This window comes from Triturus cristatus, chromosome 4_2 (genome assembly GCF_964204655.1).
Source record: "Triturus cristatus chromosome 4_2, aTriCri1.1, whole genome shotgun sequence".
In the NCBI taxonomy this organism is placed as follows: Eukaryota; Metazoa; Chordata; class Amphibia; order Caudata; family Salamandridae; genus Triturus; species Triturus cristatus.
The window spans coordinates 316,996,571-317,023,490 of NC_140586.1; the positions used below are offsets into that span (position 1 = coordinate 316,996,571).

At 45.2% G+C, this 26,920-nt stretch overlaps 1 protein-coding gene across 4 annotated transcripts in view; it reads left to right on the plus strand.

Annotated features, from left to right (window-relative positions):
* LOC146833782 (dimethylaniline monooxygenase [N-oxide-forming] 2-like) overlaps positions 1 to 25,652 on the plus strand; it is a 343,718-nt gene extending 318,066 nt beyond the window's left edge. For all 4 annotated transcript variants that reach the window (XM_085601656.1, XM_085601657.1, XM_085601658.1 and 1 more), the window contains exons 8-9: positions 3,020 to 3,092; positions 22,588 to 25,652. In XM_085601656.1, coding sequence (XP_085457782.1) covers positions 3,020 to 3,092; positions 22,588 to 22,930 — 416 coding nt within the window. In that variant the 3' untranslated portion in view covers positions 22,931 to 25,652. The remainder of the gene's footprint in view (positions 1 to 3,019; positions 3,093 to 22,587) is intronic.
* Positions 25,653 to 26,920: the final 1,268 nt, after the last annotated feature.

Genomic DNA, 26,920 nt, shown 5'->3' on the forward strand with positions numbered 1-26,920 from the left:
GGGCTCTGACACAAATACTACTGGCCCACGTCGTTGGAGTCCCTCTCAGGGACTCGAGAGACTACTGCCCCCAGACGTTTAGAGCGTCCACGCGCTCTGCAATGAAGAATACTGGCCCCACGGAGCCCCCCGGGCCCTCCTCTACTCACCGGGCCGCTCGCAGGGGGACTCCGATCCTCTCTACGCCAGTCTGTACTTCGCTTAGGGAGCCTCCGAGGCTCCCGTCACACCGGACTCTTCCTGGGCAGTGCGAGGTGTCACCAGAGAGCTCCCGCTCCTCGGGGCTCTCTCGCTCTCCGTGGTTCTTCCTGCTTCGTGTACCGGAGCGCGGGGTAGGCTCCCGTCTGCTTCCGGGTTGAGGCCCCGCCCACGTCCCAGTCAGCGCTGCCTGACTTCCTGGGCTTCCCCGGCCGCGGCGGTGATTCTCTGGCCGTAAGAGGGGTAGGCTCCCTCGTAATCAACGCAGATAAGCGGGGTGGGCACCCGCCAATTAAATAATCAAATAAGCGGGGTAGGCACCTGCGCAGAGCAAGGCATAATCAGCGGGGTGAGCTCCCACTCGATCTCGGCCGAAACGGGGGAATCCCTACGTAGGGGTTCCCCCCGTGAATTATCGTAGCGCTGCTGGCCACAATGACGGCGCTCTTCGGGGAAAGCGCTTTTTGATGCTGAGGCCACAAATAAAGCGCTCCTAGCGCTACAAGTAAAATAAAAGCGCTTCCAGGCGCTTAGGGGAGAAGGAAAGTCCAGAAAAGTTCAGGAAGGTAGGCAGGGGGCAAGGCTGGGCCCAGAGCCAGCTCACTGGGCCTCCAGGCAGGGAGGTAGTCCAAGTGGCGGTCCTCTGGCCCAGCAACAGCAGCAGCCCCCTCAGGCAGGATCCTGGAAGAGAACAACTCTGTGGGGACGCAGCCCTATTTTTATACACCTTTTCCCTTTGTTCTTGGTTCAGGGTGAGGGGGGAAAACCAGTCGCAGCTGGTTGGGGAGCACCCTTGATGTGCTCAGTTCCTCACTCTATTCACTGGCAGGGCTAGGGTCATCAGTCGCACCACAGGGGGCGGAGCCAGCATTGTGTGGGGAAAGCCCTACCCTATTCAGGTCCAAGGTGTACTCCTCCCCCCCATCTAGCTGCTGATCTCCCTATTCACCACTGGGTGACTCCTCCTGACTCTGGGGATTCCCTAGCCCGTCACATGACCTCAGCCAGCCAATCACGCGACAGGCAGTCACTGCACATTTATGCCAGCGTCTAGAAGTGGCACTTCCACACTAGCTACATGCACGCCGCACACATCATCGCACAGCATTTAATCACACGAGTCCGCACATACCAGACTCGACCCTGCACACCCCACGCATCAGGAACTACCAGGGACACATACATTCCCCATGCATTCCTATGGGAGGGCAGGCCTATCTCACCACATGCACTCAGAGTGCGCACGCACTTTCCTCTGGGCCACAGGGAAAGTGTGCAGAAACCAAAAATCACTGCCACCAGGTCACCAGTAAAAGCAAAAAGTTCAGGGGTGAACCTGCCAGAAAGGCCAAGTCCAACAGCTGTGCATTCTGTAAAGTTAAAATAGCAGCCATTCAAGACTGTTTGCATGATATATTACACCCCAAAATAACTCATGAGGTAGGTTGTGAATCTTAATCCGGATAAAACTAGCTGTCCCAAGTGTAGATGCCAAGCAGTCGATATTCTCCATATGCTATATCCATGCCCCGCCCTGAAGGAGTTCTGGGAAGGGGTTACTCAACTAACTATGGCAAGTTCAGGATATGATAATCAGTTTACTTCTATGAAAATATTGTTAGGATGCAGAATTGAATATGATATTGGACTAAGAAGGTTACTGTCTATACCTATAGTCTGTGCCAGACTCTGTACTGCTAGATCTTGGTGATCAGTAGTCGCCCGCGGACTACCGAGTGTTAGGCAACTGTCCGGCAAATACACGACTCCGAACAGGCTCTGGCTAGACCAAGGAGCACTCGATCACTCAGGATATTCGAGAGAACATGAGTAGGTTCAATTGGGATCTTTAGATTCAGCTACAATTGTGACTCATGCGCAGATTGAATGTACAGAGTTTTGTTGGTGCTGTATTATCTGTTTTGCCCCTCATGCACTGTAGTTATGAGTTGGTCATTGATATAATTCTTTTTTTCTTTTTTTCGTTTTGGTCTACCCATCCCTTTGCCTGTTCATTTGGTGTATCATTTCTGTTGAATATACTAATGTTTGTTAAAATTATGTACACCCATTTGCTTGTCAATTGGGCAGTGTCCCCTGGCCTTTTTCTCTCTCTCTCTTCTTTTTTTTTACTGTAGTATTATGTATGTGATCTGATTAATCCTGACTTAGTAACAAACAATAGGTCTTCGGTCCCAATCTGGTATCGAATACTTGTAACCGCTAGAATGTCATTGCAGGCATTATTTGGTCACCTGCCAGACATAAGTGGTCTTAACCTGCTCCCCAGTTGGCGGTTCTCAAATGTAGAAGTTGGCATAAGTTTCATTCGTTGCTCAGATTTTCAGCAGAAAAGTCACTGATTAAATTGTCTCTTTAGATTTAGCTGCTCCATCCGACTTAGAAGAGTTCTTGACCCAGAAAGGCTGGAAAGGTGGGTAAAAGGAGAAGGAGAAAGAGTAAGATCAAAAAGTAGTGACAAAGAGATAAAGCAGAGATGAAAATGGACCTGCAACAGTGAGAAAAACGTTGGGTCCCAGCATTTATCCTTTTACAAATCAGGCATGAGTTTAATGTTAAAACTTGTGTTCCCTAAGCTCTGTCTGAACCATTCAAATAGCACTGAAAATTCCCACAAAACACTCAAAGAATTGCCACCTATAATTTTGAATTCTCTTGGTTGGCGCAAAACCTACTGAGCAGTGGTCTAACTCTTTTGGCATACTCTTCAAATATTTTATTTTGCTCATTTATATTTTAAATATGTACAAACAAATGATCAATGCTGCTGGTTGAGTGACAAGAACACTTTGTCTTCTAGGCTTGTGTAAACTTCCTCCTTTGGAGAAGATCATGGAGGATATTGCCAAGAAGAATGAAATACTGATAAAAAGGTGAGACACCTACCCTTGTCCTGGTCTAGGCTCTGTTCCTCATGTTGGGGAGCTCACTTAAAAATGGTAGCAGTCTGGCACCAGTGGCTCATTGCCATGGTTATGTGTTGCCAAATAGCAGTTTCACTCGGGGTCATTTGACCGAGACCAACAGGGGTCGGCCACAATGCGGACATTGGGGACTTTGCTAACTGAAGGTATGATAACTGTGTTTTTTTTATATAGCATTTCATACTGCTCTTCTGTTATTAACAACGGATGTTAAATTTACCATTCTAAATGCACTCAACGTACTGACGTTAAAGTCGAAAGACAAAGTTTACTTTTTGTTATTTTATCTTGAGACGTGAAGATCACCTAAGATGCCAGCAGCAAGCCTTTTACTCACTGACCCATCTTGCTGACCACTTGCTGGCACTTCAAGCTGGATGTGTATCACACACAAGAGGGTCTAAGGTAGAATATTGCTACAAGATCCTATACCACTACTGTATAATCACAACTCACACTATATATAGGGTAGCAAAGTGGTAAAGAGAATTTGGGCACAACAAGGTTGTGGATGAAAACCCTCACTCACCCGAGGGTGACATGCTTCATCATTGGGTTCCTCCAACACATGGGGACCGCAAGGTACTCCATGTGGGTTACGAGTTAACCCCAGGGGGAAGGAGCAGGAGTGCAAAGCACGTGTTGGATCTACCAACTCAAAATGGTAAGGAGGGGCAGAGTGCAATAGTGAAAAGTGAATAAAAACTACCTACTTAGGGGGACCAACTTTATTCTTTCTCCCAGAAAGTGGTAGTGATTAAAAAGCAAGTGAAGAATGGTTAAATATATATATCCTCGTTCAAATTAGGTCAACATGTTTCTGCCATAGTGACAATTAAGTTCTGGGCATTCATCAGGACCTGTAGACCTATGTCACTCTGCTAGTAAAGGTGCAAAAATAATAAGTGGATAATTTCAATTACTAAAGCCTCTATACTTGACCAATAGTATAAGTCATCGTTGGTTGTTGGTCAGAGGGCTCTAAACGTCAATGTTTGTATTCCCACTCAACCGTCCACAGAGTCACTCACCTCTATCGGTTTCTAAGTATCCGACCGGGTCCTCCTATCTGACTCTGGCGGGACTGATAAAAACCACATTTTGAAAAGGTATTTTCGACTAAAACCTATATGGTACTATTTCCCCACTGTGGGTCACTTTGGGAACCAGAGGGAAATGGCAGCTAGCTCGACCACAGCCGACAGAACCTGGACTAGCTCGTTGGTAATGCCCATCCTGCGCCCCTGCCCCAGGGTTCCTGGAATTTAGCCCAGAATGTGCATGTTGGTCCTCCTTCTGTTCTACCTCTTTTCGCAAGAAAATATCAGCCTACAGATCCTCAGGCTCAGACAAGCAACAACTACATTAGGGGGGAGGAGGACAAGGGACACTGTCACCCTCAGTAACATGAGCCCTCCTCCCCCTCCAATGACTCATCTGGCAGCAGAGCTGCAATTATGCTGGGTTTTCATTGGATCGCCCTTGTTGAAGTGTACCCGCTCTCCCAGCACCCGAGTATATGGCTGTCAGGCCTGGACCAAAGCAGGTAGCAATTGTTTGGGGAGTCACAGGGTATTGTTGACCTCAGAAAAGCAAACTATCCTCCCTTTCTCCATCATAGTAAACCATTTTCCTGCCAAATATTTAGTCTTGGCAATCTGGAAATTCATGGAAGGGAAGTGGAGGTTAGTGAACGTGATAGACTTTTGCAACCTGCATCCCATCCCCATTTTTTTTAACCTTTTCAATTATATTTTTTTCAACATTTACCATTTTCAATGTTCTGCATCTTCGTAAAGCAGACACACTCACTTGCCATGTAGACCGTCCTGCTTAAATCACTTAGCATATGTCTTTGTTGCAATGTAACTCACAAACGTTTGGTAGGTGAAACAATAACCGAATGGAACCAACATTTCAACCATTTGTGCCCAGCCAGATTTCCTCTTTTCAATCAAACTACACTCACTCATCAACATTTTTTTTTACAGTACGCCCACCTCAGCCATCGGTCTCCAACACAAGTGAGTGTTGGCCAGAGCTGCTTGTCATCAGACTGTGCAGTGATCCCCTTCTGTGGACTGTGGTTTGGATGTCTCCCCTCCCGCCCTCAGAAGGAGGCAATGAGAGATGCTCAGTGAGCTGCTATGGGATATTGGGGAAGCTCTCTTTGCTCTTCATGTCGCAAAGCTACCTGCAAAGCTGCCGCCCATCTCAAGAGCTCCTCCTTTCACCTGCTGTGCGGTGGGCCATCAGGCGATTGTCAGTGCATAGCAATCGCCCTAGAATACAAGTCCCAGGTCAATAAATCTGGAGCTCACTCAGGCAGACTTCCAATGTTTTGAGGTTTGGGTAGTGTTTGACCTGTTTCAAGTCGTGGGCCACTTGATGCCAATATCCAGTGATAATTGGAAATTCCTATACCATCTTCAGGAATCTTGCATCTGTCAGGGAGCAGCAAGGGAATGATTTAACCATGGTTCCCATTATGACATTAAACCTATGTGGCGTGAGGTTTGTGGTATGCAACTAATTAAGCTGTACATATTTCAACATAGTATTTCTAGAGATGCTACGTGTATGCTGCAAAACCATAGTCCATTCTCTATCTATGAGTTCACATCCCAGCTTGCCCTTCCATTGCATCTTGATCCCATCTATAGGCGTCATTCCCATAGTGAGCAGTTTTATATAGCCGGGACACCAATTTCCTTCTGCTCCCAAACATAAGGAGAGTTTTCAAAACATCATGCAACTGAGGTTCCATCTGGCCCTCTACCCACATGGCTCAAACTGGGCCCCTTAGGGTTCCGTACATGAGGAACAGAAACTGAGCAAAGTTTTCCTCGGTCATTATGTTTTCAAAGCTGCACAGCGCACCATTCACATAACAGTCTCCAATAGTGAGGATCCCAGCTTCTGTCCATTCAACCATTCATTGGGTTGAAAGGTAGCCTCCTCCAGGAGTGAGGAGCCCTATAAGTGGAAGTGCCGGGGTAAAACCGGGTGTGTCCAAGTTCAGCACACTATCACCTTTCAGCACCTCATTGCGATCGTGAGTATCTTTGTGGGGTCAAGCGCACGTATCTTCCGCCCAGCATCAGTGCAGTCTGGGCTCCCTCATTTTGGGCATTGTCCAAGGGGCCCATCTCCTCTCTTCTCTTGCTTCCCAGCCATCGTGCCAACCACTGCAGTTGACCTACTGCATAATATTATTCTAGGTCAGATACAGCCAGCCCCCCTACCAAAGCAGCTGCTGAAGGAGCCGGAGTTAGATTCTGTGTCATCTTCCATCCAAATGAGCTCCCTCAGGAGAGTGTTCATGGCCCTAAACCACATCTGTGGGATCCAATTGGTAGTGCTGCAAACCAATATAGAATTTGAGGGAGTATCTCCATTGTAGTTACGGCCACTCAGTCCATGAAGTGCATGTGTAGCATGCGCCAGAAAGTCAAGTGTAGTGCAGGTCTCAAGTTGCTATCTCTAGTATCTCCATCTGCATGATAAACCTTGACACTCAAGAATTTAAATGTCATTGCCCACATTATGCGGAGGTTGAGCACAGATTGCGGGGCTTCCAGCATGGTGGTTAACACCAGGAATACACTTGTTTTGTCCCAGTTAGGTCTAAGTCCCGATACTTCCCCAAAATGCTTGAGTTCCTGAGCTCCCCAAGGTACATCTGCCTCCGCATCCCCAATGAACAGCAGCATTTCGTCTGCACACAGGGAGATGGAGTGTTCCCTGTCTCTTAGGCGAATGTCCCGGTCTCGTCCTTCCATCCGAATCAGGCCACAAATGGATCGATGGCTAGGGAAAATGGAAAGAGAGACGGGGGCAAACCTCTCCTAATATTCAAAACAGCCTATGCAAATTAGAAGAATTGTTGCGGTGTGGAATTAAGTCATTTTGTTCCTGATAAAATAATGTGCCAATGAGAGGACAGAGCCAATCTGCTAGTATGGTTGCTTATGCGGTTTAGCGATCACCAACAGGAGTGCCTCCCAAACCGTGTCTGGGAGCAACCCCCTATCATAGGCTGTATACAGCCTCGCCAAAAGGGGAGCAAGAATTGCAGTATATTGTTGGTAAAAGTTTGCCGGGAGGCCATCAGTGCCCAGACTCTTGCCCCAGCCAAATCTTTCAGTGCCCCCCTAATCTCCGCTTCTGTATTCAATTCCCCTAAAGTTGTGCTATCATCTCCTGGCAAGCCTGGTAGCAGAACTGCTTTCAGGAAAGACTCAGTGTCCTCCGTTGTAAACTCCACCCACTGCTGATAGAGTTCGCAATAGATTCTGTTGAAGACATTGTGGATGTCTGTTTGTGAATGCACCATGCCGCCCTCCTCTGTACTGAGTTGGATCACTGGCACCTAGTTGGGTTACAGGCACCTGCACTCCACTCGGCTGAGCCAAGCTAACACTCTACCTACCTTGCCACCCTCCGTATGCGTAGGGTGCCAGTAGGCCCCAACTAGGTGAATTCGCAGTTGGTCTTGAAGGTCACAGTATTGATGCCTCATGTGTTCATGTTGTTCCAACACTCCAGGACGACCAGGAAGGTCGCGCTCCTGGTGGCACATCTCACCTTCTGTCTTGAGAAGGTCCTTCTCCAGCACTGTAGCACTCCAACAGAGTGCTGCATGCACCACCCTCTCACAATAATCACAAAGACCTCCCATTCCATATGTAAATATATTGTGGACTGATGATTGTGTTGAAAGTAATCTTATAGGGCCTCCACCAGTATGTCGTGTGTCGCGGCATCTTGCAGGATGTGAAGGGGATGTTTCCAAATCAGGATTGGCATTCTACAGTGACCCCATTGTAAGCGCAACAGCAATGCATTATGATTCGAGATTGTATGTGCTAAATATTTAATGGTGGCAGCAGTGGAGATCATGCTTTGAGGAGTAGATGGAGTACTCGCATCGCTCTAGGTGTCTAGTCCAGCAAATATTATGTAATTCCAATAGTGTGACCCAGTGGCCCAAGTCATGTGACAACTTATATGTGTGTGCTTTGTGTAGAACAGGACACACTTATAACCTCCTCCTAGCAGTTTAGGCAAGTGGACATACTGCGCTAATACCGCAGATAAGGTATCTAGGAATTGTGTCTGACCCAAGTTCCGTGTGTAGATTCTACCGAGTAGGATATTTATGCCATCCAGTGTGCCCTCCCTTTCGATGTGTGTAGGTAATTTTGGAAAGGGCACTCTTGGTTTAACCCAGATCAGCCCTCTGTAGGCAAACACTGAGTATACCCTGTGGCATACACTTGTCCCCTCCACTGCTACTCCTGGATTTCTACAGGACCCTGAACAGAGAGAAAATTCCCCAACTACTGGCCACAATACCAACCTTAAGAGACATCAACACAACCAATCTTCTCTCCATATTTTTAATGGCAGACAGGGCCCAGGGTAGGGAATCCACCAAGGCCACCTGGGGCTTAATGAACATTGCAAAGAAATTCCTGAACAAATGGGACATTTTTAAATCATGGGGCAAACAAATCTAACAGTATCGCAACATTGGATACCCTCTCCCACTACTTACCAGCAAGCGGCAGTGAACCACTGGCAACAGAGAAAAAACATCCTCGGTGCTTAGGGGAGCTTTAGGCCATTCACCCCAAAGGAAGCAGGCACCGGGCACCCAACTTGACCACAATCACCATCATCTAATGCTTCCCGTAAACACTCAAATTCTCAGAACTATCAACATAACCGGACCGACGCAATGACAAAAATCCGCACACAACATCCGGAAAAATTATGACAAAACAACTCTGAGACTATGCTTATGTAACATCAATGGGCTGAACAGTAAGGTAGCTGATGCTGAACTCCTCGCATCATTAAAAACTTTCGAATTGTCCTTTTGCAGGAAACATGGTCAGAGGATCCATATCAACTACAGGGGTACATTTGCTTCCATGCTCCGGCACTGAGAAAATCAAAATATGGTCACCTATCTGGGGGCCTAGCCACCTACATCCCCATAACAAAATTTGATACAGCACAAGAAATTCAATCTCCACTGCCATCAGTAAACTCAGTCATGATCCACCTAAACATCAATGGCCACAAAGACGAGGTGCTAGTGGTCAACACATATATACATCCGAGATGGAAAAAACAAGAGTCAATACAATTAATTGATCACCTCCTCGCTATCTTTAGCTCTCAGAATACCACCAACCTCATCCTCGCCAGGGATTTAAACCAGCAAATCCTAAGGCACATCGTCAAATGACGAAATACAGGCTCAGTTCTTCTACTGGCATATACAAACCCAAAATAAAGGCAATTATTGCAGACGAACCAAGCTAGGGAAAGAGCTGCTAGAATATCTGGAGAAAATCTATCAATCAATCAATCAAGCTTTTGTAGAGCGCACTACTCACCCATGAGGTTCTCAAAGTGCTAAAAGGGGGTGGGAGGCAGCTACTGGTCGAACAGCCAAGTTTTGAGGAGCAAATCAATCTAAGGCTTTTAAATGGAAGATTTACTGACGACTCCCCTCCGGCCGCTTCATTCTACTCGTTAACTGCAAATTTCATCATAGATTACACTTTAGTCTCCCTTTCACTCTTCCAATACGTATCAGGATTTCGCTTAGGAGACAAAGGGGACAGTGATCACCGGCCCCAGGAAGTGTCAATCCACTCATTACCACACAAACTGATGCCTAATCCAGTGGACAGGCATGCATGCCACACAATAAACTTAAAAAGAATCAAGTCCTCTCTTGTAAATTCCAGAGAGGTGCTCCTGGCTGCAAAAATACTGCTACCTGAGCATACAAATTTCAGTGCCACTCTGATCAGTTTAGGGCAAACCTTCACAGTTACACTTGCAAGTTCCTTTTCCACTATAGCCAGACATACCCCTTCAAGTGATCCAACAGTTGAGGGGAGGGCCACGAGAGCACTGCGAAATTGGTCAAAGAATTGGTGAATAAAACTCTCAGAGCACTGAGGCTTTACCCTGGGAAAATGGGCCTAAACCATCAACTCCGCCAAAGGAAAGTCCAAACCAAAAAACTCAACTGAGATATCAAAAGGTCCAACAAAACTGCATTCTGCGCAAAACTCTACCATGACTCCCAAGCGACCAACAGTACGTGTTTCTGGGCCACCGTCAACAAAATTTTACAACCAGCACGGGGAGGACTTAGATCATATATCACAGAGAACTCATGGACAACTTTTTTAGAATCCCACTTCAATCAGCAAACGTCTAGTCAACAAGCAATTTTGGATAACCAACTGATCCACCAAATGCAACCTGAAAGGAACCCAGACGAAGAGGCAAAGGGAAAGAAAGTGACAATAATTAAAAAACAAATCTTAAAAGGAAGCAGCGAAGTGGCCCCGTGGCCTAACGGGATTCTACCAGCTCTCTTTAAAAAAAACCCTGAGTACTGGTCAGAAATAATGGCCCCCCTCTTTCAAACCGCCAGACAGTCCGTACTTCTACCCGCTTCATGGAAGGCATCCATAATTTCTCCAATTTTCAAGGCCGGCGACAAAACCTCACCAAAAAACTGTTGTCTGATGGCACTATTAGACATAGAGGCAAAATATTTTGCCAGCACCTTACTCACAGAGCTCCAGGACTGGGCTAAAGAGAAGGAAATAATCCCTCCTCACCAAACAGGGTTTTGCAAAGATACAGAAACATCAACCAACATACTAATTATGTCACTGCTTATTGATAAGGCGAAATCATCCAACCAGGGGATTCACTTTTGTTTCATCGACTTCAAGGAAGCATTCGACAATGTCAACCGAGCATGACTATGGAGAAAATAGGCCTCCTGGGGAATTCCGTCATCTCTTTTGAATCTTTTAACACACCTCCATTCCAATACATAGATACAGGTAAAACTAGGTAACAGCTCCCATCTTTCAAGGCGTATACCAACCAACAAAGGGCTCAAACAGGGATGCGTGCTTACGCCGACAATGTTTAACCTGTATAAAGTGGATATGACATCAGTCCGCGGCACCTGCAATGCGCATGCCCCACAGCTTGGAGGCACAGTTATCTTCAGTATCTTGTATTCCAATGATGTTGTCCTAATAAGCCGCACTCAAGTCGGCTTGCAATACTTGCTCAATAAAATGCATGAGTACACCAGGAAAAACCACTTAGAAGTGAACATCAATAGAAAAAACTTTGACAAGAAACGGCAAACGACGGACCCACTCTTGGTACTTGGAAAAAACTCCAATCATGAACACCCCTCTTACAAATACCTAGACGTAACCATTGATGAGGGCAGTCAGTTAATCAACCAACTTGATGCTATCAGGAGGAAGGGGATGACAATAGCAATAACACTAAGGCAGTTAAAAACAAAGCTTACAGGACCGATCTTCTCACCACTCCTCAGGGTCGCCTAAGCCAAAATCCTACCCTTCATCACCTATGGCAGTGAGGCACTGGGAGACAGGGACGCAAAACTGTTGGACACCACCATGGCCAAGGCCTATAGAGTTACGTTTAGCCTTCCAGCCTACGCCTCACCTGCACAGATACGTTTAGAGTTCGGCCTAACTAAACAACTCTTGGCAAGGCAAGGTTCATACATAATGTGCTGGCACAAAATTAAGAACTCTCCACGGAACACGTTGAATCACCAGCTCTGGCAAGAATTCTCTAACATACGCAACTCACCGACCAGAAAATATTTGGAGGATTCACTTGCTATTACCGGGCTAGTCGACCTATGGGAAAATCAAACTACCCACTTGCTCTTTAAGCAAGCAGTAAAAAAGGCCATTAAAAAAATATTTTGCCAATGCGCAACATTCCGTCCATCATCTTGTGTGTTTTGCTGTTCGCCCTACGTGGGAAGGGTATGCCCAGACGTGGGTCCCGTGCTCACTATGCCACTGGAGTCAAGCTATCCTGGCTGAAGAGGGGTGAAACCCCAAAACGGGTCCTAGGATGCTTGATTCCGGTCCAGGGAAGACATGGCTTGGCAGTTCAGGCTAGACTGTTCCCATGAGGCACAGGGTCAAGACTGATTTGCATATGGCCATGTCTGAACTGGAGTGGCGTGGTGAGCAAAATAACGATGGATTAAACCCAGATCTGTGACTGGGGGTGAATGTTTTGCCAATGCGCAACATACCGTCCATCATCTTGTGTGTTTTGCTGTTCGCCCTACGTGGGAAGGGTATGCCCAGACGTGGGTCCCGTGCTCACTACGCCACTGGAGTCAAGCTATCCTGGCTGAAGAGGGGTGAAACCCCGAAACCGGTCCTAGGATGCTTGATTCCGGTCCAGGGAAGACATGGCTTGGCAGTTCGGGCAGGACTGTTCCCATGAGGCACAGGGTCAAGACTGATTTGCATATGGCCATGTCTGAACTGGGGTGGCGTGGTGAGCAAAATAACGATGGATTAAACCCAGATCTGTGACTGGGGGTGAATGTTTTGCCAATGCGCAACATTCCGTCCATCATCTTGTGTGTTTTGCCATTAAAAAAATATCTCTTGTCGAAGAAAAAGCCGCCTTTGCCCCCAGGAGACAAGCCTGGATGATTCTGAGTGGTTTCAAATCATTTGGGTCACAGTCCTACTTCAATCTGGGGTACTCCAGGTAGACCAAAGAACAATTCTTAAAATACAGGCTTGGAATTCTGCCAGCCATCCCGCACCTTCCACCTTGGCAGAGGGAGAAATGTGGAAACACAGGACGATTATGTGGGAACTGCTCCTGTACCGAACTAGAGGAGGAAAGGACAGGATTACTCAAAGCCCAATTTAATGAACGGGGGATTCGAACCCGAAGGCAGGCTGTTGTTGCATGCTTTGACCCCAGGGACCGGCATCTAAATGGGAAGCTAGTGTAATTCCTATCACTAGTAGAATCAAAGCAAGGGAGCACAGCGCTTCGCGTCAACCCAAGAACCACATATGGTAGTTTTAATCCACATAATCAGGAACTTAGAGCAGACCTTTGAACCCCTCCATAAGAAGCTGAACAAAAGCACCTTTTTATCAGAGACTTTTAACCTTTTAGAATTGCACTTCTCTTGCCTCCTTACGTACGAAGTCTTTTTTTATGTGTATTTTTGTAATGGTTTTAATTAACCAAAAACAATAAATGTTTTACTTACTTACGGGTCCAGGTGCATTTCCTGCAGCAGGGCAATGTCAGTCCCCAGACAAATCGGGAATGCTTGCACCATGTGTCACTTTCTTCTGGACCGCATGCCTCTCACATTCCATGTTAAAATTGTGTTTTTTACCTGTTATGGCAGCCTAGGACTTATCCCCATTGTGCGAGGGTGGCCCCCTCATACAGCACGTTAAAGCTTGTTGACAGATCAGGGAGTCCGCTAGAGTCTGAACTGTTCCTCTACTGGAGGAGTCTGGTTCAGTGCTGTCTCGCTGTCAGACAGTCCTCCTGCTATCAGGGGTCAGACACGCAAAAAAAGGATTCCACCTGATGGGTGCCGATCCCCTGGTCTATTCCGTCGTCTCTGGAATTTTATGCCGTGGCGGGGTGGTCATCGCTCAGGATTCACAGCTGTGCCATTTTTATACTGTTCCAGCCAGTCATGCTTACCATGACCATGACCTTGAGCTGCGTGGGAAGAGGAGCATGTATGAGATATGAGATACCCGCCTCTCTCAACTCCCCCTCGAACTCCTAAAAATGAGGACCTTTGTCTTTGCATAACCATGGTATAGTCCAGAGAGATGTGCATTCTGCTGTTTCCCACTTGCAGGTTGGGCTTAAGGCGCACTTCTTTAATGATCTGACCTCTGTACTTATGGTGGAGGACTCGTGCCACCACAGGTCGGGGTGAAGTCCCCAGCGGCGGTCACCAGACTGGAATCGTATACACCTTTTCCAGGGAGAAGAATGGCGACAGTCCCTCAGGAAACACTACAGTTTGCACAGAGTGTTCCAAGTAGGAGATCATGTCTCCACCCTCCAACTGTTCCGGAAGGCCCATCAGCCAGATGTTATTGTGGTGGTTGTGAACCAAAGCATCATCCGCTCTCTAATCCAGGTTCTTCACCCTATTTAGCAAATAAGTTACCTCCTGCAGTTCGACCATTTTGAGACGCATCTCATCCACTGCTTCCTCGTGCTGTTTCTCCTTATCCACTAGTTTGAGGTGGTTATGTTTCAGTATGCCCAGGTCGATCACCAATTTGTCATTTTGGCCTCTAGGCATTCTTTGGAGCTATGCACCACCTCCAGGATCTTATACAGCTAATCACCCTGTGCTTCACGGGCAGGATGATTCCAGGCTTGTCCGGTAATGTGGGAAGATGCCTCAGAGGGGTGTAGTATCATGCCCAGCAGTGCCTCCCAAGTCCTTAATTGATCTTTTTCTCCTCATTTTACATTTATGGCTGTGGGTGTTGCAGTCAATTCACCAGGGGAAGCCAAATGGTGGCCTCAAGTCTACCCAGGTGCTTCACTGGTGAGTTAATGAGCCTTCGCTGTTGTGTCATTTGCCCACTCTGGACCCCTTCTCAGCACCTCCACTCAGGCCCTTGGAGCCTATAAGACTATAACCAAGGTAGTCAGACTCTCAACAGCTCAGGCCTCTCCCCTGACATCTAATTGTCTTGGAGCCCTTCCCAGTACAAATACCACTTTTGGTGCTTTTGTTTTCACTTTCGCACGTCTTACCTCTATGCTCCTCTCTTCCCGAGGTTGGGCCTGGGGTGGGGGAGCTCATAACCGCCCCCCCCCCCTGCAAGCTATCAGGCCTTCTCTGGTGGCCTGTGGCGTCACCAGGGTGGATACAGCGGTTCAAATTGTGGCGGAAGATTGCAGGGCCCGCCATGTGTTTATTCCCGGCCCAGGGTTGAGGGCCCAGCTCTCCCCAGCCAGCAGGGCAGCCTTTGGGGTCGGTGGTAGAACCCTCACAGGGCTCTCTGTGTTGCAGTTGCCTACGGCCGCGTTCAGCGTCTCACGGCTGCCATCTTGATAGTACAGGCTAAGGCCTGCTGACCACTTTTCAACCCTGTAAGTTTCAGGACAACTCCTCCATCTCTCCCCTCGGGCCGCTGGAGTCCCCAAAACTAAACCCGTCTTCCTCTATCACCGCTGGCCCCCCATGACTGTGTTGGATGCAGGTAGACTCGGCTGGAGCCCAGAGCCGACCCACTATCTTTTGCTGCAGTTGGCCACACCCCCTCATCTCCATCCTCATGGTTACAACAGTCCATCTGTCTGCTGTGCTTATGGCAGACGTGGCCGAGTGGGGGCTGGAGTTTTCTGGAATATTCAATGTTTCTAAGGCTAGGCCTTAGCACCCTTCCAAACTGCAACTAATGCCGCTGCCCGCGTCCCAAGCAGTGGGACATCAGCAGGGCAGCATGTTAGTGGCCGCCCGTCGGAGCCTTCCCCCCCCTTGCTGCCTCGCGCGCGAGGCTACGCCCACTAAGGTATGTCCCACCTATGGTTTTGAACTGGAGGCGGGCCACTGGGGGCGGGGGGCGCGGCCGCTCCCTCTACTTAGGTGGCCCTCTCGCCCAGTTCCTTCTCTGTTTCCCGCGCGCCGCCCCACCCTTCTCACCGTTTGAGGCCAGCCTGTTTTCCACGGCCTTTTGCTTGGCATTCTTTGGCGCTTTCAGGGTCAGCGAGCTAGTGGCTAAGTCTAAGGAAGACCTGTCTGATCGCGCGCTGGGGATTACGGATGTGACCCTCAACACAGCACTGGAGCTGCGCATCCGCAGATCTAAAACAGATCAGGTGGGGAAGGGGAAGACGGTGGTGTTACAGACCCTAGGGGATAATAGGTATTGCCCGGTTCACCTGGTTAGGGAATACCTTGCACTGCGTCCAGCATCTCCCGGTCCTCTTCTGGTTCATGCGGACGGTTCCCCCCTCACCAAATTTCAGTTTGAGCGCCTACTTGGGGCTTCACTGGCTAGAGCCGGTCTAGCGGGGTGTGGGCGCCGGTTCTCCTCGCACTCCTTTAGGATTGGTGCTGCTACTTCGGCGGCCAAAGCCGGCCTGGGCCCTGAAGGAGTAAAAGGGGTAGGCCGCTGGGAATCGGACTGCTTCAAGAAGTATGTCCGTCCGTAATGCTGTGGTACAACCCGGAGCTTTGTCCCCGCTCCATGTTCGTGGTCCATTGTCATGAACGCATTGTTTTTTGTGTGTTTAATAAAGTTACGCTTACCTAAAAGCCGTTTCATCGCTTTATTGACAGGTGCCCGGGTCTGGTTGGTAGGCCATTCCTACATCTCGAGGATGGAACGCTGGGCAGCACACAGGAACTGGTCGCAGAACTTTGCAACTACACAGCTTGTGTGGTTGGGTTCCCCGGGCATGAAATGGAGTGAAGCTCGCGGCATGATTGAGCAGCGCCTGGCAGTTGTAGGGGTCCAGCCCACTGTTATCATCTTCCACTTAGGGGGTAATGACCTGGTTGCCAGGGGGAGGAGGGCTCTGCTACTGTCAATGCAATCCGACTTGCAGGCCATCAGCCAAACCGTGGGGTCATGCGAGGTCTGGTGGTCTGAAATCGTCCCCCGCAGAGTGTGGAGAGGGGCTAGGTCCCCGGCGGCGGTAGAGCGGTCCCGTAGGAGGGTTAATAGGTCCATGCAGAAATTCATGGAGCGCAGGGGCATGGGCTTCATTAGACACGCTTTGATCCAAGAGAAGGTTGAAGGGTATTATGAGGCTGACGGGGTGCACCTGTCCAGGGTAGGGATGGACATGTTCCTGCTTGACGTAGAAGAGGCACTGGCTAGCAAGGGACATCAGTAGCACTTGTTAGGAGAGGGGGGCTCTGGCAGCGACGGGAGCCTCCCCAGAGCTGTGGCGGAGTTACAGGGCGATCTGGATGCAGACGGGTACAGTAAGGGTACCCCTGCGACAGGCGGTACAGTAAGGGTACCCCTGTCCGGCACAGTAAGGGTGCCCGAGCCAAGGTCCAGGAGCCGAAGGGGGTTCTGGGAAGACCGCGACGGCGCCCCGTTAGTCCTTCGGGCGGTTGGGGGGCCTGACCAACCGGGGGTGTGCCACAACACGCTCCGCCCCTGTCCGAAGGGGCGGGAGTAAGGAGACAGATCACGTGACCCCGTGGATGATCTGTAAATATTTATGTGCCACACTGCCGGGCATCGACCCACCGTGTGTGCGGGCTCACCAGGCGGGCGGAGCAGCAAGGGGCTGCCTGCCCTGGATCGCCCGTAAGATAACCCAATTTTTATTATCATACTGTGTTGTATGAAAATAAACCTGCAGCAGTTTTCACCCACAAATAAAGTGTCAGTGTAATCTTTGGGTGACGCCTGTGTATGCGTGTTGTCTGAAGCGGATGACGGTGTGGTCACTATGCCTGCTAACAACTTTTGATAGTACGGTTATACAGGGCCTTGGAATCCCCCACCTTTCTGCTCCCATTCACTCTGCAGCGAAACAGAATTGGGAAGTGTCATGCGGAGAGTCTGAGAATACATTAGGTGAGAACAGTGTGTGGGAGGCACAATATGGATAACCGGACCAAGAGTGGTTGAGGGGCTCAGAGAAAGTGAGAGGCAACGAGCTGGTACAAGTACTTCACACAAGTGATGGTGGCAAAGGGAACATAATGTGGGTGAGGGAGAGCAATATATCGACAGCCCAGTCTTGCTCAGTTTATACTGAGGTAAGATCTAGTGTGTGAGGTATTACATAGTTGGTGTGGGCATAGACTGGACTACAGAAGCAAGGAAGAACACGGTGGAAAGCACAATTTGCACATAATAAATTTGCCCGCGGTGGTACTGGGGAGCACATGGGGATTTTTTTTTTAAGGAAATTTTGTGTATTTCATCCAAACAGAATAATGCCACCGCCAGCACCAGCTCCATCGTCACACCTTTTTTTTTTTTTTATCCCTGATGCTAAATTGTATCGGCAGAAAAAGTATTGTGCTTTTAGTGATGCTGTTGAACATCAGCAAAAAGCATTTGCAAAGACAGTCAATCCCACTTGGAGACCTATTTTATTTGTGAATGATTGCTTTTGTAAGCACAGGAAAAACAGTACTTTACACTTTTTATGGATGCCGAAATGTGTATATACTGATAATGACTATCTTTCACAAGTTGGGGAAACAATGAAAAAAAGCCCCTTAACTTACAAAAGAACTAAAAATTGTGAACAGAACACCGAAATGCAAAGTTATTGTTCGCTTCATCTACAGTTTAAAATAGCGTTGCCAAGTTATTGCTTGCAAATAGTGCATCACTCCCATAAATACCTGAACATTTGATTGGAAAGAACAAGACTGAAAAGTTACACACATCTCAAAATCTCAGTCTTTAGTCAGCAAAGCTATCCATTAGAGTAGACAAAAAGAGGTTTACTACCAGAATAGCGAGCTTAATCTACTGTGCTATCAAAATGCCTTGGGGCCTGATTACGAGTTTGTAGGACGGGTTAATCCAACACAAACGTGACAGATATTCCGTCCGCCCTATTACGAGTTCCATTATATCCAAGGGGATATATAATGGAACTCGTAATAGGGTGGACAGGATAGCCGTCGCATTTGTGATGGAGTAGCCCATCCGCCAAACTCGTAATCAGGCCCATAGTCAGAATGTTGAGTACCTAAATACTGTAAGCCTCATTTATGAAAAGTGTTGCATTGCTGGTTGCAAACAGTGATGCAACACTTTTCATTGCGCCCTCCTTGTGACACCTTGGATGCCCCATATTTACAGTACGGCGCTCCATGTTGCAAGGATTGACCAGATGCCTCAGGCATCCTGGCGTATCTGGTGGCGCAGTAATGACACATTGCTGGAGTGTGTCACAAAACAGATGCAACTCCAGCAAAGTGTCATTACACATGGGCGATTCCCATATAAAAGGACCAGTGCCAGTCCTTATGCCTGCTGCGAAGCATGCATAAGGATCTGACGCAGTTATGTCCTAAAAGTATTGCAGTGAAATCTCATAGACTGTGTCACTTCTACGTGGATTTCCTGCAATGGAACACCCACCCTGCATACATTATACCTGATGCAGGTATAATGTAGCGCAGGGGTTTACAAAGTGACGCATCTGCCTAGATGCGTTATTTTGTAAATATGGAGCAGTGTGGCGCATTTTTTACGCCGCCGCAGCATCATAAATAAGGGCCTGTGAAGATAAATATTTAAAAGTAAGTTCAGATTTACTATTTCTAACTTTGTGATATATATATATATGTGTGTATATGTATAAAGTATCTTCACGGTAGATAGATGTGGCATTAAGAAAAATAAACCACTACTTAGATATACATATTTCCTGTCAAAATAATTTAGTGGTCAATATTCTGGCTTTGGTATTATGGAGGCAAAATATTTTTGTGCTTGATATTCTGACATCCATCCATGGTTTTGTGGTATAGGTTGGGTAGCAGTATGTATAGGTTAGATGCAGAAGTATAGATCTGCAGATGTAAATGTGGGTTGAAGACAAGATGTGCAGATTGAAATTAATAATACAATGCTTTTACATGTCAGTATTAGCAAGTCAGTATTAAAAAGTTAAATGCTTTGTTAAATAGTAAAAGTGATTATTTTACAAAACCATGCGATGCTTTTGATTGCTGTACAGACAATTCATAATCAGCCAAAGTTGTAAGTACATGAATCACAGGTCTTGCAGATCCTATCTCTTACGCCCTGGACACTTTTAAATTGTTTCCTAAAGAAAGAAAACAGCATCATAGTAATTTTGAGGTCTTTAGAGAGAATATCGGAACCAAAAAATATTGTGTCATGAATATTGAGGACAAAAATATAATGAAAGTAAGTTTCCATAGGTAAACAAAGTTATGTATGTCGACAAGGTACATAGATGTGGAGTTAAGAATAGTACATCTATGCTTACCTATTTTCACTTACCTTCTCGATATTTTGGCCCTCGATATATCTTTTTACAAGATATTCTGTCCACGAGATATTCTTAGTTCCAATATTTTGTGAGTGATCTGGCCCCATTGTATTCTGAATTGACTTCTCTGTGTGACCCTATATTGTATTAGCTTCAGTTAATTTAAAACCACCTTTTTCAATAAGTAGAACTTGCCTTTCTAGTTGCTGGCAGAAGTAACAACATTATTTTTAGCTGGTGAACACATGATGTTTGTCAATTTATGGTTGTGCTGCTGGGATCATGAGCTGGATCTCACAGCTTGAGCGTATACAATTTGTCTGAAGTGTAGAAGAATCTGATAATAGTTGTATCTGATTGCAACTGGAATTTCTTAAAAGCATGAGTTGACATTGGTTGGGTAAGTATGAGGCCTAACTTATTGACTGTGTTTGACAACCCATAGGTCAATTCAAGATGTCGTTTTTTGTACATGCTTGTAGTTCTTATTTTGAGAGAAATTACAACAGAGATTCCCAATAAATAGCATTCCACACTCATTGTGTGTGGAATCTAAACAACATCTCTGGTCCAACTAACCACATTTGACCATGATCAACACCTTCTACCTTTCACCCGCAACTCCCACCTCCAAAGTACTCCGCAAGCCTCCGCAACCATAACCTTCTTACTTTAAATCCAACCTCTCGCTTTCAGAACCTATTGTAAAAATACAACTTAGTCCAGTAGCTGCAGCCATTGTGGAAGAGTGGCGTGGGGAAGGGGTCGTGAGATGACAAAATAATTTTTAAAACGTAACCTGCAGCCGGCTGCATCGCGCTCTTCTGCTCCTCTCCTTGCAGGCACAGGCTCCCAGACTCCACTGCGGCCAATCCTGTCTGGATTGGCCTGAGCGCTCTGAATTTGCACTCTCAGTAAGAGTGGGAGACTGTGCCTGCTGTCTCCAACCCGCCAACGCAGCTCGGGTTGGAAACCGCTTCAGTGCGCATGCCGGTTTGGCTGGTCTGAAACGGCCCGCCAGACCGTCAGTGCCCACCACTCCTCCTGCAGCCTATCATCCTCCATGACCCCACTGGCAAAGACTCAGCAGGAAAGGAAAAATAAAACGAAAATAAAACATGTTTATTATTTATTTATGTTTCATCCTGTTATTTTGAGGCAGCTGGCAGGAGGTGGCGACGCTCCTCTGCCATAGCGGAGGAGCTGCTGATGACCCTATTCTCTGAACATGATCTGCTCCCACCAAACCATGCTGCTTTCCTGTAGGCCGCGCCTCTCTCCATGCTCTCACTGCATAATACTGGATTTTTTGATGCCACACTGCCCATGCTTTTGGTCTCTCTAGGTGCATCGAGGCACAGTTCATGAAGCTAGTGACAGGTGCAGAAAGTAAGCAAGTCTTTTATTCCTTGCTCTTACCCTATGCCTTAAGCTGCAAATAGGAGGCTGCTGAGGGCTACAGATGAGAAAAGGGGTTAACTCTTTGATTTCCACTCCGATTTATCTTTTCAAAAAATGCCTGAACATCTCTTACAACTCCTATGAAAACTGCACTGTCACTTTTGATTGAAGCTGAAGTAACATCTACGAAACCCAGCATAATTTTGCATCACTTTCACTTGTCTATGCATTTCTCGCTGTCTGTGCATTAAAAGCTGGAGAGCTTTTGTCTACAGTGGTTGTATGTCAAAATATCATATACAAATATAACGTCTGACTTAAATATGACTATTGTTTATAAATTATTGACCTATTGGGTGTGAACTTTCCATTAGCTTCATTGCATTGATATTTTTGAAAATGATATTTAGGACACAATATTTTTATAAGACGATGTTCTGGTCCCAAACCTCTATGGTTGCATATATTTGCTGTTGTGCATATCTCTGTCTGTGAAAGTTCTTCACTGATTATCTTTGACTACTATTTGTCTATAGATTTTGATTTTGCTTCAGTTGTATCTCTGTACTTGCTGTACTACAGTTGAATATTTCTTTTTTCACTCCACTTTGTGCATACTATGTTACCTATGTAACCTGATGGTATGTTATATCCCTATGAGCTGGTTTAGTACATTTCCACTTAATACACTTACTCTACTGTTGTACATCACTCTGTCAGTCCTTGGGGTCAAGGAGCCCTATATTAAAACTACTGTGTGAAAAAAATGACAATCAGTGTATATGGTCAAATCCGCTAGCCTTGACATTTCAATGAATCATAGTCCACGAAATAACATTTGTGTCCTCAGCATTATATGCCTTTATGCAAATGCATTGTATTACCTAAGTGAGCTTAGTGCCTAGCTGTTAAGTGTTGTTGCTACATGTTGGTAGAGCAGAACTATCTTTGCATCTTTTGGCAGTCAAACAAACCAGTGCCATTGAGTTGCGGATAGTGACATTTGTTACCTATAGCCCTATGCAGAGACAAATAAACAATGATATATTACCGCTATTCTTCAACCATACGTGGCCTTCTCAACTTTTTTAATTTTCTCTCTTCTATGCCGAAAAACCATCCTAATTATCAACAGTTTCATTTAATCATAACATTTATTTTTGTCTCCAAGGTTTGGCACAGTGCGGAAGAACTGCCTTCAGCTGGATCAGATTGAATATTTTGATGAGCTTGCCACAGAGATTGGTGCCATGCCCAACATCCCATTTCTCTTCTTGACGGACCCACGGTTGGCTCTGGAGCTCTTCTTCGGCTCTTGTACACCATTCCAGTATCGTTTGTTTGGACCAGGGAAGTGGTCTGGAGCTCGGCATGCTATTCTTACTCAGTGGGACAGGATTGTGTCAGCCACCAAAAATCGAGATGTGAAGATTCAACCAGAGTATTCTCCCATGGTTTTGGTGTCGGTCCTTCTTGGCCTCTTTGCCACATTGTTTGTGTTTTTCTTTTTTTAAACAGAATATGCCTCTTACTGTAGAGGCACTTCCACCATTTCTTCAGGCAGTGGCCTATCTTTTTAGCATCCTGACATACAGTGCCGCTTGCTTTCATTTATCTTTGATTCTTGGTGAAGATGTGTCCTCATGACCAACACTGTCCATATTACCTGCATAACCATGCAATCTACCTTCACTTGCTGGAGGTTGAGAGATGATGATACCCCTACTAAACATAGTGAACTGATCTATTCTTACTAAATTGACAGTCACAGAACAATTACTTGTAGTCCTAAACCTGGTTTTAGCAAGTTTTAAAGTATCCTGTTGCTTGTTTGACGGTGTAGACCTGGTTGTGTCTCTTTTAGGACACATTCATCTCCTCAAATAAAAAAAAAAAGGCATCTAAAGGTCTTTTCACTTTACATGGTGTTTCTTGGAAAAATGTCTTCTTCAGTGACAGCAAGCTGTGATAATTCAGAAAGGAATTCTCACTAAAAGCCAAAAAAAACCTGAGTGGTGGCAGGAAAGGGAGGGAGAACACCACATGTAAGAAAAACTGGAAAAACAGGGAGATGAAAGAAAAAAGGAAGGAGGGAAAAGAAAGCTTCGAAATCAGACCACCTGCACTATTATTGGAATAAAAAATAGGATAGATGTGTTGGTTTTGATCTCAAAAAGAAATTAAAATAGTAATTAAGTTTTGAAGAGTTTAAAAAACACATGTATTTTATTTTGTTTTTATTGATTTGACCTAGAACCATCCTCTTACCATGCCCTCTCCGATGAATACTGTTACATGCTACTTGAAAAGTTTCTTTCCTCCAGATGCATAAGCATGGCACCACGTCATTGTTTTTGAAGTTGGCAGTATCTTGCAGAATGCGACAGATCTGAAACTGCCAATAGATCAACCCTGATACACAATACTATAGAATTGATGCACCAGTACAGGGCACATCTGAGTGTGTTTGAAGATTCCTATTCCACCTGTTCTGTGCATCTTTTCTCTGAGTTCTCACAAAATTCAAGGACAAAGAGATTGCCTTCAGCTTTATGGGAGGTATCTACTTGGCATTTCCAAATGATTATTTCATCATTTATCAAGGAAACATTCAAGCCCTTGTTTGGAACACCATATTTGTACGCAATGATTAAGACCTATCTTTTGGAAAACACTGCACTCAACCAATCCTTCTGATACGGCAATGTTTTCTTTTTAAAAAAACAAGTAAACATAGATTTACAGATATTTAATATTTTTTCACGTTAATCAAACCAAAAAAAGAGCCATGATGTGTCTCACAACGCCTGTTGCTTTTTCAAGGCTGTACCACAGAAAGAAACAATGTACAACATGCCTATTCCGTATGAAATTGATCAAGTGAATGTGTATCTTTCTTAAATAATTGTAACATAGCACCGGAAGCCCAGATTCCCTAGCTGCCCCTTTGTTTTCTTTCTTTGAAAACACAGCATTGTTGTCAGTATGATGTTTGTCTTGTTTCGCTAGGGCCGGTGGGTGGAGGGCCCTCCACCCACTGAGATCAATTCAGACGCCCAATGTGGCCCACTCCACAGTTAGATTACCTCTTCCCGAATGGGTCACAGGAGTACAGGGCTTTGGGAGTAGGAAACATAATTCAGAAGCAAAGGACCCATTTGGTCAGAGAAGCAAAATAGAGAAGTTACAACACAGTGAGACATCAACTCTGACTGATAACCAGCAGAAAACATCTGACAGAAACAGGGGCCCTACACTGATACCATGCTCAATTAGAAAATACTTCCCTAGAAAAGACTGTATCAAACAACCTTGTTGAAGCAGGAAACCCACATGGGTCTTTATTACTCTGATGCAAACTATCAGGACCCATGACCATAAGAAGGTAAGCGGACTTCCTACTGCAGCCATAGTCTTCGGGTAATGTGGTACTTAAAAAACTGTTCTGAAGAACATTTCTCCATGAACCTGTTTTCTTCAATTTTTCCAACCTAATACCATTCCCAAAATGTTAAATCCATTCTAAGGAATGCCCTTTATATTGAAAGAATTCCCTGTGACCTTTTTTTTCTGTGTTTGCTTAAATCCATTGTTTCACTTTTGAGGGGAAGGGGAAGGGGAATCCTGTGTATCTTTTCCTTCTCCCTCTCTGCCCTCTTTTTGTCTGCTCTATTTGTCTTGGCCCAGAAGCAAGGACTACTATAATTAAGTTAGCGGGCCAATACAATAAAGACTTTTTGTACAATGCCCCACTGAGACGCGCCAGGATGTTTGCTACTAATAAAAGAAATGCATGGTTATCAGTTAAACTAAGGACATTGAAAGCCAAATTTAGAAACATTCAATCCTATTGGCAAACAAATGACTGATTCAAATACAAGATGCCTAAATGAAATCTGAATTTTTTTCAAAAGACCAGTAAAAGAAGGTGGTTTTTGAAGACAAAATCATCAGTGCAGGGTAATCTTCCAAAGAGCTATGAAGTGCATTAAAATACAAAAACAAATGTCTTATGTTACACATATATGCATGTTTTTTAGAATGTTTTAATGTATTTTTGCTAATATAATGCTGAAGAATAGACAAACTCTATATGTAAGATGTGTAGTAGAGATAGTTTTCAAAATATCATATTTCTAATTGTTTGTATTTCATTTTTACAAAGCAAAAATCTTTTTACTCAGGCAAATCAATTCAAAATACAGGTTAGCTAATAAAGCAATATTTCCAACCCTATTTATGCATTATGTTTTATTTCAAATTTAATGTAACAAAATATTTCTCATTGTACATGCAATATAATGACATCTTTTTAAATAAAGACAAATGTAAAACCGCATCCTTAGCACTTAGGACACAATAATATTATTTTGTTGGCATGAGCTGTATAGGCCACGAAGATTTGTACATCCCATACAGAAATGACACATCATATGGAAATATAGATTATGCTACAACATGATAAATGTCTATGGTTGACTTCGAATGATTTACGTTACAGTATAATGCAAAGACGTTATTTGTCTCACCATTCACTGAGATACATATGTGTTGCATTACAGCGAAATGATTTCACTTCTATATACTGTGCCAATTATATTTGAATATATACGTTTTCTGCTGTTAATACTAATCTCATGAAAGTCGTGTCTCTGTGTGCAGTTAGTCGTTCATTTTCAGGTGGATTTTGGGTTGATGATACTCAAAAAGCTTAAGTTCTATGTTTCCACAACGTATCTACATTTGCTAGGAATAAAAAAACATAAACATGTTTAATACACAACATTTGTGATTGAGAATTGGAATTTCGCATCCATAAGCACTTTAATTCAAATAATGTGCATGCACCTGCAAGTTAATTTTGCTTCACTTTAAGTTTCTGATCAAGGTTCAATGGATCCACACATGACTCAATAACAAGCCCCAGTTGACAAGATGAACTGGCCTATGAATAAGCAAAAACATATTCATTATAGAAGTTGCATTTCTATGTGCTTTATATGCAAACTATAATACATTTAAAATAAAACAATGTATCAATACTTAAATATTAATAGTGAATACTATAACATTTGTAAAATGACTATATAAAAGTACAGCAACATACATATGACCATGATGAACACGTTTAAGTGTGATCGTAATGTCTAACATAACACACAATTAAAATTGTATGTAGTAATTTACTTAAATATCATCTATTAAAAAAATATCAATGTACAGGGGTACATTTACTAATTTACCATTAACCAAGTGTACATTGTATCAAATCATGTCTGACTTCACTGCCATCTTCTTCATCACTGTCATCATGCTGATGTCCAACATCACTCTCTGGCAGTGGCTGGTAGCCACAAACCTGCCAGCTCACACTTTGCCACAATGTTACACATGATATCGACTCCCTTCCCTCAGTCACCCGATGAGGAGCTGATGTCACACAGTGGTAGAAAAAACGCGTTGAAAACCACTATAAACTTTGAACAGCCTACGACCATCAAGGA